The following is a 14100-nucleotide window of genomic DNA, read 5'->3' on the forward strand; positions in this document are numbered from 1 at the left end:
TGCCTCGATGTTTTAAATCATAACCTTAGACTATAACTAGAACATCTCATTTAAAGACACTGAAAAAAGAAGCATGAGACATGAGTTTTAATATTCTTTATTGATTTATAGACATTGATTTTTTTTCTCATTCTTTTTTTTTTTTCCCTGTGGTAACTCCAAGTTTCTCTGATACCAAGTATTTCCATAATTTTCTGTGTTTGATTTAAATTACATCTATATTATTTTACTCACATATGCATCTATTGGTTGATTTCCTTATTGCAATAAACAAGAGTAGCCAGTATGAGTTGAATATTGCTACGTTCCATCACACACACTGTTTTCCCATCTGACAATTTAATTCAAAAATAACTTTATTGGCAAGACGAGGTTTGACCGAAGCTTCTCCGTCCGCGTCTGCTCCTGGAGAGGCCTGGGGTGGAATAAGGCTAAGGCTAAAATAGACTTCACCAACTAACATTACACCTGCCCTGAAAGGTTGAATAAATCTACCAAAGACAATTCTGTACAGTGATGACAGTTCTGACTACAGGATGAACATGGTCTTTACAGTGTTGACGGATGGGACTATGAGTCTCAAGCCTGTGGAGTGTGTCAGCTGTGATGGCTTTATCACCTTCACATGGTTTCAATGGGGCACTGGACACCTGGTTTCAAACTACAGCATGTGTTAGTGCGCTTAGTGTTACCACAAAATGCTCATCTGAAATCAGCCGAATACTCCACTGATTGTTTTAATAATTAAGTCTGGGATAGAAACAGCTGATTGTAGATGTGCAGTTTAAAGGAATAGGTCACCCAAAAATTAAAACACTGTTGTTATTTAATCACCCTCATGTTGGCCCAAACCCACAAGCTGTTGTCCTATAGAACACTATATATATATCATCACTATGGTCAAAATTCTTGGAATCTGCAATTGATATAGTTTTGGAAAATTCTGAAATTAGAATAGAAGTACATTTTTGTTTAGGTAGCAATGTTGCTTTGAAATAACACCAATGTCAATGGTCTGTAGGCTACTGTAAACACTACGATTCAAACATCTTTACTGTTTAAATAATGTAATAATGTATAGCCTAATAAGTAATGTATGTATGTTATAGACCGTATGTAGCTCCGCCCCTTTTTAGCATTGCGCTTGTGTTCTGTCTTCCATTTTGTATTTCCACAGCATGAAGGTCAGATCTTACGGATTTATGAATTATATATATTTATGTTATATATATTTACGGATTATATAATTATACGCTCGTTTTAAAATCGTCCCGGTTTACTGAAATTTGTTATGACATTCGCTTCAAATATTACAACGCTCATGATAACTTTCGTTAACTCTACAATAAGTAAATCCACTTTTCTGGACTGTATACAATTGGTCTGAACAAAAAAAGGCAGACATGCTGAATTAAAATGCAAAATTACTCTCTGACATTACTGTAGGTGGAGTGAATTTCAATGTCAGAATTGCAAATTTGCCGAAAGACGGTTATTGTATTTATCACGACAAAAGACTCCATACCAGAGTCATAGACTACTTTTGAACACTTTATGTTTTTGACATGAAGTCGCTATAAACTGTTGTTGTACTGTGATACTTCATACATATCTCCTTCTGTTTTCCTCTAAAAAAAAAAAAACAGCATATGGGTTTGAAATTACATGAAGAGTGAGTAAATGACAAAATAAGTGTCATCTTTTAGTGAACTATCCCTTTTGGGCAGAATCTGCCCATCGAAAGTTTTCCAGAACCGGATTCTATCCGTACGCACACGACACTACACGATACACACTGACATGAAACTACACCATACACTAGTGCCTCGGTAACTAATGAGAAACAGAGGTAAAGTTTCATCAAAGCACAATGGTGGACGCTAACCACAGTTAGCATGAAGTAATGGCATTATCATGACGCTTTCCACACAATGCAAACAATGCCACGAAGAAACAAAAAGTCGAACTAAGCTACATACGCAAAGGCTATGGCTGACTACACATTGTTTGCGTTCAGATATACCCTGTCCCCCCACTCAGAGATGAGAAAAGACCCTTTAATATGAAGGACCCGTCCCTCTGGGTGCCCATTTCTTGCTTTTAAACTCCTAGCATTTGTACTGAAAAGGCTAATTTATCTCTGTGGAAGAACATGGAGGCCTATTAGCAGCCGTACAGAACCATTTATAAAGGATCTTCTACAACAAATGACATAATTCAATTGATTATTGCATTGCAATATCCAAACAACAGTAAGACATTGTCACACTTTGCTTATCAATGGAAGACTGCCGCGTAGTTCCACCAACACGACAGGCCCGTAGTTTGATGTTAATCTGCATCCGTATTCGTACCTCCAAATACGCTTTCTAAGCCGCATTACGATCCCATCCAAGTGCAGGTTTTCAATCTTCCATAGAAAAATATTCTCGTTTTTTTCTTTTGTTCAATGATTTTTTTCTCCCCCAGAATTTCCACAACAATATTTGTTCAACGTAACAGTGTACTATGAAAACGAACCCAAAAAAACAACATCAAAACAATTAATTGATCATAATAATAAAAAAAAATCATATGCATTGCATGGCTTTAGATTCAAGACAGGAAGTTCATACCAAAAAAAGGAGAGATTGCACAGTCGTGTCCTTAGTGACCTCTCTGCGTCTTCACTCGGTTCATTTTTCAAGACTCTCTTGGGTTTCCACTGGAGTGGCTGACCTGCGGTGTCAGTCTTTGCCGGGATGCAGGCTGTCTCGTGAGACTGAACGCAGAAGGGGGGCGTATTGCTAGGGGTTGCATAATGTCCACCGAACATACAGAGACAAAATGAACAGAGGAGCCTGTACTGTTAGTCCAAGCGTGTGCTTAGATTTGCTGCCTTTCTCTGAGAATCAAAGTACCCGTCCATCTTTATTCAGCATCTACCAGCAGTTACATCATTCTCTACGCACACATTTCACTTCTGAATATTTTTCCTAAGTCAGCCAGCTTGGATGTTCTGAACTAAACTACGCTACGCTACGCAATAGAATAAATAGACAGATCTACTGATTTTCTAAGATCTAAGACAGAGGTCTGGGGTTTTTCAGTCAACCGCTTCTAGAGCTAACGGATGTAAAAGCGACATAAAAGAGATCTCGAGCATCTCTTCTGCATCTCTCTGTTTCCCTAGAGAGATGCGACTATGAAGTCGACGACGCTGAGCTTCTAACGCCCATTTCGAACCAGCATTCGGAAAGAGTCGAGCATCCTTAGACCTTCCCCACAATCCCCTGCTGTGAGTCTTGACATGGTGGAACTGCTACCGAGATTGTGGCGTTTTTCTCTTGCAAAGATGCCAAAGCCAGACAGGACAAGTTGAATACAGCGAATACTACGAGAAGCGTACTGATGTAACTTGGTTTTTGTATGTTTCTCAAGGTGCATTTATTCAGAACGACAGAAACATTTAACTGTAGTCTTTGTGTGTTGGGTTGTGTGTTTTGGGGTCTCTAGATAGTTGCCTAACTCATTCCAGCATGTCTGGCTACGATGTGACTTCTGCTACCTCACAGTATGAGTATAAATAGAGGGAAGGAACAAGGATGTCAGATACATACAATATTGCTCTATTCCAACAATCCCTGCATTTGTCCATTCATCCACCAACGAATAAATCACTCAAACCAAACGAACGGAGATGGAGGAGGCAGTTAAGGGTGGTGAAAAGAGAGTTGGAACGCCAGTTGCACCCTCCTTCGTGATTGCTCCCACTTTGCGCCCCCTTCTGCTTGGTTTGATGATTGACGTTGTTGTTGATGAGCCGATTCTAGTCATTTCTGTGATGTTTCACTATTTTTTTCGTCTTCACAGTGTGCTTTTGGAGGTGAGGCTCCGGACTGGCTGTGATTGGCTAAGGGGGGTGAGGGCGGAGTCAGTACGGCGAGAACAGGATCGGACCGTGTGAGGTGCGTATGGGCCCCGGAGCTGGTCTCAAGATGGCGTGACTGAGGGGCGGACCCTGCAGCAGGTGATGATGCGGATGGGTGGGGGCTGCTGCGCGGAGAGCCAGCTGATTGGAGGAGGCGGCCGCTGCCATTGCCGCAGCAACGGCCAGAGGACTCGGCAGGAGGCCGGCGCCTAATGCTTTGGTGAGATCCTATATAAGATAAAAACGTTATGACTCAGCGATATCATTTGACATCCAATTATCAAATAAAAGTTTCAGTGCATGTTAGCACATTTAAATTAGGATTGTAACCAGTATCAGGTTCGGTTACCACTTACCGCAAGGTCAGCTCCCCTGTGCTTCTTGTGTCGGCTCAGGAGGGGGTTTGGCTTTCCTGCCACTCCGTCCCGGTGCCGTCGACTTGATATGTGCTGCAAACAAACCAAACATAGTCCGTAGATGAAAATTTGATTTAGTATAAACAACATGGCGAGCATATTAAAGCACACAGACTAATGTTATTTCATGATATATGAAGATCGCTCACCTGTTTGAGCTGTAGTTCTGAGTTGACCCGCACATTGCAGATCTCACAGTGGAAGGTGCGTTCCTGAGTATTGGGGTCTGAGGCCCCGCCTCCCTGCTCCCCGCTGGGCTTCGGACCCAAACGAGGGTATGCCTTAATGGGGCCCAGTCCGCTGCGGGCTTCCAGAATAGTTTTGTGTTTAGTGCCTGAGGAGCACAGAGAAAAACAAAGGTGGTTTTTATAAATGAAAACACATGTGCATACTCTAGGCTAAACATGCATTTAATCTATGGTTCAAAAGTTTGAGCTTGGTAAGATTTTTATTAATGTCTCTTATGCTCACCAAGGCTGCATTTATTTGATCAAAAATACAATAATATTGTGAAATATTATTACAATTTAAAATAAGTGTTTTGTATTTTAATATATTTTCAAATGTAATTTATTCCTGTGATACAAAGTTGAATTTTCAGCATCATTACTCCAGTCTTCAGTGTCACATGATCCTTCATTCTAATATGCAGATTTGCTGCTCAAGAACCACTTTTTTCTTATTATTATCAGTGTTGAAAACAGTTCTGCTGCTTAATATTTTTTGTGTAAATTGTGACAGATTTTTCAGGATTCTTTGATGAAAAGAAAGTTCAAAAGATCAGCTTTTATTTGAAAAAAAAGAAAGGAAAAAAAGTCACTTTTAAAGATTTAATGCATCCTTGCGAAATAAAGTATAAAAGTTCAAGTTCAAACTTTTGAACAGTTGTGTATATACACATAAATAAATTAATTAATGTTAACACTCTAGTTTAGGGTCCAGTTCTCACTATTAACTAGTTGGTTTTATTAGCATGCATATTACTATGATATTGGCTGTTCATGAGTACTTACAGATCACATGTGTTATTCTGCATGACCATATTCTACATCCTTAATCCTACACAATACCTAAATTAACCTAACCATAATTATATTTAATAGTGAGAATTGGACCCTAATCTAAAGTGTGACAGAATTAATTAATAAATACATAAAATAAAATTATAATAATAATATAAGAAATAAGAAATAATGCAACAACAACGATAATAATATAAAATAGAATAAAATGAGAATATTATGAAATAACAAAAGATGAATAAATAGATTAAATGTATTTATCTATAAAGATAGTATGAACTGTAATATCCAGTTGCGACCACTAGAGGGCACTTGAATCTTCCACTTTGAATTATCCTTGACTGCAGCTGCTCATGCCAGGGATGATTCTTATTCCTCCTGTCCACATCTATGGTCCACATGTCTAATAAGCAGTCACACCATTCTTTTATTGGATTGTTTTGCATTTGTAAATCATATCCTTTTTGAATTGCATTCAGGTTACATTATTGTACAGGGCTGTTTTTTAAATCAAAATATATTGCTTGGCTTTCAATTTCAAAACTTTGTTGCAAAACTGAATTCTTCAAGTCTTCGAGATTTGTTAAATTTGGCTGTCCTCATTATAACGAAGCTCATCAATTTTCCATTTCCTGTATTTTGAGCCATGCAACACATGGTTCTCCTTAAATGTTTCGCCGTCATGTTCCTGGCCTCACAATGTCAGTGAAAACACAGCTAAGCTATATGGATAAAAAAACACACACACAAAAAAAACAAATATGTGATGTCCACATGCTTGGGTTCCTAAGAACTAATGTCTTTGTTTTGTTCTTAACCAAGAAAACATTGGGAATGTCGACACATTCTCTTGCCAAATCAAAAGAAGTCATTTTAATTTTCTCCCTTTGACCAAAAGTTCCCCTTAACTTTGGTTTTGAGCAGACAAGGCAAGTATCTAGCACAAATGACCTTTGTGCTGTTCAAAAATGCACTCTTGCAATATTTACACTAAATGAGTGTGGCAAGTTTCACTGTGTAACGCCGTCTGAGAAACAAACAGATAAAACAAGAATTGACATAGAGCTGCAGAAATGAAGTAAGCTAAAACTCTCCCTTCCTCTCCTGAATTTTATCTGTGGCTGTCTGCACAACATATGATTTGATTTTTGGCTGTGGTTAGGAGTTTAATTTAGGGAATGGACTGTATTGATTCCAGATAGCTTCCCTTAACCCAGGCCATGATTATAAATTCACGCTTCCATCGGCAACAGCGCCCTGATATCACTCATAACTTGTAATGTTTACTTTAAAACATAGTCGTGTTCCAAGAGGAACGACTTCCATGTGGCTTCCATGTATCAAAGTGTGATAAACAATTGTCAAATACTTTATGTAAAAGCATAATTCTATTTTTTGGCCTGGGGAAAAACAGACTATTTAATCAACAAGCTCAACATGAGAAATTCCTAAACATACTGAAACTATGACTGCAGTTTTTCCTGATAAATAAAAGAGGAGATCAATAATAAATAGTTGTGTGTGCCTCTGCAGCAGAGTCTCCTCAACATCCACCTTGGTTTCTTCAAACAGGGTTGTTTGTGTTGACACAAACTGAATAATAGAACAGAATGAGATCTGCTCAGGCATTCGATATACAGTACTATGAGAAATCAAACACTCCCCTAAATACTACAAGCTGCACTGCAATTCAAAAACTGACCTACTATATTTGTCTTTGTGCACACCTTTGGGGGAAAACCAAGAGGACAAGTGGCGCTGTAAAGTTGTGTATAAATCATGAACGAGTGAAAGCTTCTAAAGACTCCTGTTTTAATTGCTAGTGTTCCTCTGTGAGCTGCCTTGAGCTAAAGCATATTTCTGCTGCTCACAGAACAAGATAAATCTTGCAGACTCTTCTGAAGTAATTTGTGCAAGTATTGAGAAAGGCAACCAGAAGGTCAGAATTTAACATTAACATTTGCCAAGTGCAAAATTTCAAGTATAAGGAGGACTATATAAATCCTTAACGTTAAGTATTTCACAGTTTGTCAGCAAATTTATTAGGAACTGCAACATGATACATGGTTTTAATCCAGTTGAAAACTAGTCTAACTCAATGCAATTTAAATAATAAATAAAAGGATCAGTCATAACTTTAGCATCTTCTACCATCAGAAATGTCTCTAAGATGCATGTTTTATGGAATATCGAATATTACATTTCTATATGGAATGCTTCTTAATAATAATAATAATTTGTTATATTTATATAGCGCTTCTCTGGGTACTCAAAGCACTTGAGTATATTGCATTAAGCCATGAAAATAAAAAATATGGCAAGCAATTATATATATTGCTTGGTGACAGGAAGATTTATATATAATGGAATATAAAATGGAAAATGTTTATGGCTGGTAAATCTTCTCAATGCACCTGCCACTGCCAAAATGTAAATTTTGGCCCATAAAAGTAACATTAACAAAGCAGAGAAACACTGTAGTACACCTTTGCATTTGCTTTTTATGTTTTTCTGTCATGAAAAGGGATTTCAGCATCATATTGTTGCAGCATATGATACTATGGAGTCTCACAATGACTTTTGAGTTTTACAATTATAGTACAAAGTCACGGGTATACAGACTAGTGAATCCCCCGAACAAGAAAACACAATCATTTGGGATTATGTACAATCTATCCACCTCTAAGCACCCATTGGAGACTCTTTATTCCTATAATGTGTTGTGTAATCAGTCAGAAGGATAAGTTATTGAGTCAAGATGAGCTGTCGCTAAATGAATGTTCACCTTTATTGTGGGCCTCCAACTGGGAGAGCGAATTGACGGCCACTTTGCACAGTGAGCAGTAAAGCAGCTTCTTGGCTTTGTCCTCTTCGGTCTCAGGGTTGCTGGGAGTGACTGATGGGGCCCCAGGGGCCCCAGTGCCAGCCTGCTCTGGGTTAGAAGAGCCACAGCCGGGGGATGAGGAGGTGGCTGGGGGTGGTTGAGGGTTAGTGGGGGTGGACAGAAGGGGACATGCAGAAGGACCGGGGGATTCTGGGGTAGGGGGAGCAGAAATGGTCACGGGCCCCGGGGCCACCGCGGGTCCGTTTAACTGTGGCGCTGGCCGCGTCTCATCTGCAAAGCAAAGCAAACAACAAAATGACATTTAAATGGAGTATTTCTGGAAGTTAATGGGCTCTGCTGTTTCATCTTTGAAAATAACAACGCTGCTACGCAAGAATTCAAGAGCTTTCAGTTCATGCCTCAGAAATGTTTTTTTTTCCCTGTAAACCTCAAACCAGGCATACTTCAAATACCTCATCTTAAAGTGTGCAACCCCAGCCGTTAGACACCACATAAAAACAAGTTTGCAAAAAAATGGCTCCATAAAATCTAATTATTTACATATGTTTGTATTTTTTTATGAGGCATCACATATTGTTTAGTTTAATTTCTAAAGTAAAATGGGAGATTCTGAGAAATATGTAACCATCCCGTTTAAAGTATTCAGGATGTGAAATAGCAGTCTTTGCCAATTTAAACATGTTTCTGTTGACACTGAGACTAAGTAAGAAGAGCAAGCAAAACTCATAACTGCCTCATATAAGGCTATTACGTATGAAAAAGGAAAACATTACATTTAAACTATCTTTAAAATGTTTGTTACTGATCAAAACTACAGTAAAAACAGTACAATTTTGAAATATTACAATTTAAAATGTTTTCAAAAATAATATTTCTTATCAATGTTGAATGCAGTTGTGCTGCTTAATATTCTTTAATATTTATTTTTCAGGATTTTTTGAGTCAGACAGTTTAACAGCATTTATTTAAAATAAAAATATTTTGTAACATGTACTGTACCGTCACTTTTGATCAATTGCGGAATAAATGCATCCGTCAGATATTTTTAAATCACAAACAACTTGGGGCAAACCCCATGACCCGTCAAAAAAACCCCACCAAATATTGATCGTGCAATTGCTTTGTCATTCACCGTACATTGGGTACATATTAAAAACACCCTAAATGGGAACAGGGCGTTACACAGTTCAAAAAGTTACAAAGTGAGTTATCTTACCCCATTATAGGAGACAACTAAAGTGCAAACATACAGCCTTTAGAAAGAATCTCTTGGGAGGGGGAAAAGTAAGCAGTGACTTCACTATTTCCTTACAAAAATGATGTATGTTTTTGTCATTTTACAAACATTTGGCCACAACGTCTTACATAAACTCTTAGTCATTCGAACTCAGTGTCTCCTTAAGAAACACACTGTTCAGGTTTTATTCACCATGACATTTGAAGTTCAACAGCCTTTGCTGTGGAAGCAAATCCTGAATGGCAGGTGTATAAGAGCTGGTTAGAGGCAACCAGATCCCTCATTTAACAGGAAACTGTTCTCTCTCTCTCTCTCTCTCTCTCTCTCTCTCTCTCTCTCTCTCTCTCTCTCTCTCTACATTGGAAGTTTCCAGGAAGATTTCTCTCTGTGTCTCTCTCTGTTTGCGGAGCAGATGAGAGTCTGTGCTATATTTCTTTTGGGCTTGAGCTCCTGTCAGAGCCTCATAAAGATCATCTGGATCAAAGCACGGGTTGATGACATACTGCTCTTTTGGAAGATGCAGGATGTTACAGCAAACCCCATGACCCTTCAAAAAAAACCACCAAATATAGATCAACACTTCGTGCGATAGCTTTTACAGCATCAGAATGGACGGGTCGAACCATGTGGCTCGTACTCAGTGCAGGTGTGGTTCTGAAAAGCCTGAACTTATAACTCTGAGCTCATATTCCCACTGCTCCTTTTCTACAACACACCCCATTCCCTTACAGGCCCCCACCCTCTCACAAACACACACACTGCGTGTGTAATGAAAAATGTGGGTTTGGCCGTGCACATGTGGTTTGTGTTAGCGGACTGTGGTTCAGGGGGTGGAGGAGAGTGTGTAATGGGGGGATTTCAGAATTCTTCATCCTCTGGACGGCTGCCATCCACCACCCTCACTGACTTGCCCTCCATGTTCGCTGCAACGTGCGCCCGTCTGCCCTCCATTTATTCTTGCTCTGCATATTTGAAAGTGCGGTTACACAACATGCACTCTCAGAGGACTCATATTTAATGCTTAAATTAACACCCGCCTTCCTTCAACCGCTGAAGGATTCAGCCGCTGAAAACACAAGCTAGTAATGATGTAAATATTTTCATGAAAGTTCAGAGGTCCAACAGAAAGCCAAAATATTGTTTTAATATTGCTTTAAACGTGTAAGTGTTGCAAATCAACAGTGGGCATGGAATCATGGGCATCACTTTGTATTACAAGAGGCAGGGACAGTGCTGGTTGGGATGTCACAAATATGTTTGGATGAATGTTATACACTACTTATGGTAAGTAAATTTTTTTTTATTTATGCTCACCAAGGCTGCATTTATTTGATCAAAAATATGTAAAACAGTAAAATAACTTTTTAATTTTGATACATTTTAAAACAAATTATTTTCCTGTTTTTTTTAGCATCATTACTCCAGTCTTCTGTATCACATGATCATTCAGAAATCATACTGATTTGCTGCTTAAGAAACATTCATTATTATCAATGTTGAAAACCGCTCCTTAATATTTTTGTGGAAATGGTGATGCGTTAAGCCAGTTTTTTAATTATTCAAATAAATAAACGTTAATAATGAATAAAGATACCTTACTTATCTGCCATTCATGATTTTTGGTTTAACGGTTTAGCTTTGAATACATGCTGTTCGGTATTCTAATCCACCCTAATATACATTTTTATAAAACAAATAGAGCAATATCACACGAGTTGCAGTGCGATATGGCTGTATATCAGCACGGCTGTGATTCGGCCGCAGGACAATATAGCAGCAGAAAAACTTCTTCTTTTTTTACCATAATAACAAGGTACAATGGGAGGTGGAGAGCATGTCAGAGCTGTTAATTTAAAACATAACAAATAATAACAAATTCTATTGGGTTGTAACTTAATTATAACACACAACAGCCTGAAAACACCTGCAGAAGAATTGGAAAAAGCTTTGTCTATTAGTCACATCATGCTGTGAGTTATTCCAGTTATTGATTAGGACAAAATTGGCCTTGACAGAAAGTGTAAATGATGCCTGTGCATTTAGTAGAATTATGATAGCTTAGTTACAGACTCCACATACAGAAACTGAACCCACAAGAACAATCTCTCAGTTTCCAGACAGTAAACTAAACCTGCTATTAATGCTGCTCTGGTTTCACAGCCACTGACAGAGCTATAGCGGAGAAGATGGAGTGTGATGTGGTGAAGGAGGGGTCTGGTTGTGACCCGTGCAGGTGGATCAGATATTCGAGGGGTCAGGTAGAAAAGAGGCCGGCCTTTACCCCACTCCTACCCTGCCCATCATTAATGATTAATGAACCCTGAAACAAGAAGCCTGAATGAGCTTTGGGACTTATTAATTATGGAGTTGGGTGCATTCATTTGCCTCGCTCAGATCGCTGTTTCCCAGATGCATCTTAGAGCAGGCCTGTTTACCAAACGATCCTCTTGTTTCTATAGAATCTGCGTGTAAAAATGGAGATTCTGCCACTGTAGCTCAGCAGAACCATGCTGTCGGAGATGGAGAAATATCAAGCAGGAAATTTAATGGCACTTCAAGCTTATGCTGTGAAATATGGAGGCCCAGACGAGTGTCGTGCAGCCTTCTGTCTCTATACAATCTCCAGATGTGTAGAAGACTGCTGGAGACGTATGGCTTCATTAAGCAGAGTGACTGTGCAGAAGTGGATCTTGGGGACAAACAGACTGCTAAGACGGTTCAATGCCAAACCTCCTGCACATCCTGCCAATTCTACATGCTATTATGGGCCCTGTTAGCTGCGTTCAAGCCTTACAACAAATCTTCACTAGAATAAAAGTGTCCCTAACACGGGAAATATAAAAAGTTAAATATAAGGAATAAGCAAACATCATAATTAGATAAACCACAGCTGAAATTTCTTGTAAAAGAGCTAAGAATGTATCCAACCACAAACTATATTGGTGTGGAATTAATAGTGTATATTATACTATTAATATTTTTTTTTTTTTTAAACTATTTTCTATTTTAATATATTTTAAAACGTAATTTATTCCTGTGATGGAAAAGCTGAATTATTTTAGCAGCCATTACTTCAGTCTTCAGTGTGACATGATACTTCAGAAATCATTCTGATATGCTATTTGCTGCTCCAAAAAATCTCACTGAACCCAAACTTTTGAACGGCAGTGTATACAAATTTTTAAAACTATACTTTTAAATTATCAATGGTTCAGGAGACAGTCAAGGAAACATGCAGAAGGCAGCTGAAACTCTATAACCACTAAAAAGGTGACTCCATTGGCCTGAGTATTGTCTTTCTACCTCTTAGAAGCTCTACTGGCTTTAGTGATGTGTGAAAGAAAATCATCAATAAATTACATCTCCGGCAGCTGAGGTCCAACGCGACATTGTGTTTCTCATGAAGCGTGGGAATTCTCCTCTTGAGCTTTCACATAAAAACCCACACAGAGAGAGAGCAGAAAGCTTGATTTGTAGACATGTGAGATATAATGATTAGGCCCAAGTACCGAGCCCTGATGCATCCCCAATATCTAGTTGCATGCTTGTAAACTCTGACAGGAATGGGGAGGACAAAGATGAAGAGAAACACACTCAGTGAGCTCTAAACATTTGCTAAATAAATTTACACTGCACAATCTCACACACACACACACACGCACACACACACACACACACACACACACACACACACACACACACACACACACACACACACACACACACACACACACACACTTCTCTACACGCTGGGATTGCAATGTCCAGATGGAACTGCAGCTGTCATGACTCAAGGGATTGGCAGCTCAATGAAGACTCTGTTGTGAAACTATATGGGCATTAAAACAAAGTGATTGTCGGGATATACAAACAAGCGAGCCACCAGCCCGCTAGGGGTCGGGGTCACGGGAGTGAGCTTTGGATGGAAAACGGCATTCTTTCATATGTATCTGGTTTCACATTTAGATCATGGCCGGTTTGTTTTGGCTCTCTCCCGCTGGAATTTTTTCTCGGCCTGAGGACTGTAGACAGTTTTCTCTGGACAGGCAAATCCCTCAGTGAGAGACACGGCTATACTGTCCTCCTCCATCCTCTGTGACAGAGACGATGAGCAGGATGAGGGGGAGGTGGGAATTAAAGCAGTCATTCTGTAAGTCATATTATATAATGTAAAAAAAATAAGATGTTCGTTAAACAGTTGGCATATTTTTTTTGAGTTGAATTCATTTACTTGTCTCATTTAAATGTCTTGACTTCACTTAAAATTTTAACTTCACTTTTACTTTAAGTTGTCCTGACTAAAAATATGCCATTATTTTAACAATTAGGTAAAGATTTCCATTTCAAATAAATGCTGTTCTTTTGAACTTTCTATTTATCAAAGAATCCTGAAAAAAAAAAAAAAAACACTATTACAGTTTTCACCAAAACAATAAGCAGCACAATTGCTGCCAACATTGATATTAAAACGAAATGTTTCTCGAGCACCAAATCACCATATTACATTTAAAGGCTGTTAAAAAAATCAGCTTTTTATTTTTATTTTTATTCAAACACTTTAAAGCTTGTCATAAAACATCTAGTTGTGGGGGCTGATGGTTTGATACAAATTGAGCCTGGCAATAATGGAAAGTGCAGGGAGCGGAGACATAGAGACACAGGGAAAGAAA

At 38.7% G+C, this 14100-nt stretch overlaps 1 protein-coding gene across 3 annotated transcripts in view; it reads right to left on the reverse strand.

Moving 5' to 3' along the window:
- Positions 1-583: 583 nt before the first annotated feature.
- znf385a (zinc finger protein 385A) overlaps positions 584-14100 on the reverse strand; it is an 83153-nt gene continuing 69636 nt past the window's right edge. For all 3 annotated transcript variants that reach the window (XM_079849699.1, XM_079849700.1, XM_079849701.1), the window contains 4 exons: positions 8134-8463; positions 4476-4660; positions 4267-4359; positions 584-4138 (listed from right to left, as the gene is read on the reverse strand). In XM_079849699.1, coding sequence (XP_079705825.1) covers positions 3914-4138; positions 4267-4359; positions 4476-4660; positions 8134-8463 — 833 coding nt within the window. In that variant the 3' untranslated portion in view covers positions 584-3913. The remainder of the gene's footprint in view (positions 4139-4266; positions 4360-4475; positions 4661-8133; positions 8464-14100) is intronic.

Source organism: Squalius cephalus (assembly GCF_949319135.1).
Source record: "Squalius cephalus genome assembly, chromosome: 18".
Lineage (NCBI taxonomy): Eukaryota > Metazoa > Chordata > Actinopteri > Cypriniformes > Leuciscidae > Squalius > Squalius cephalus.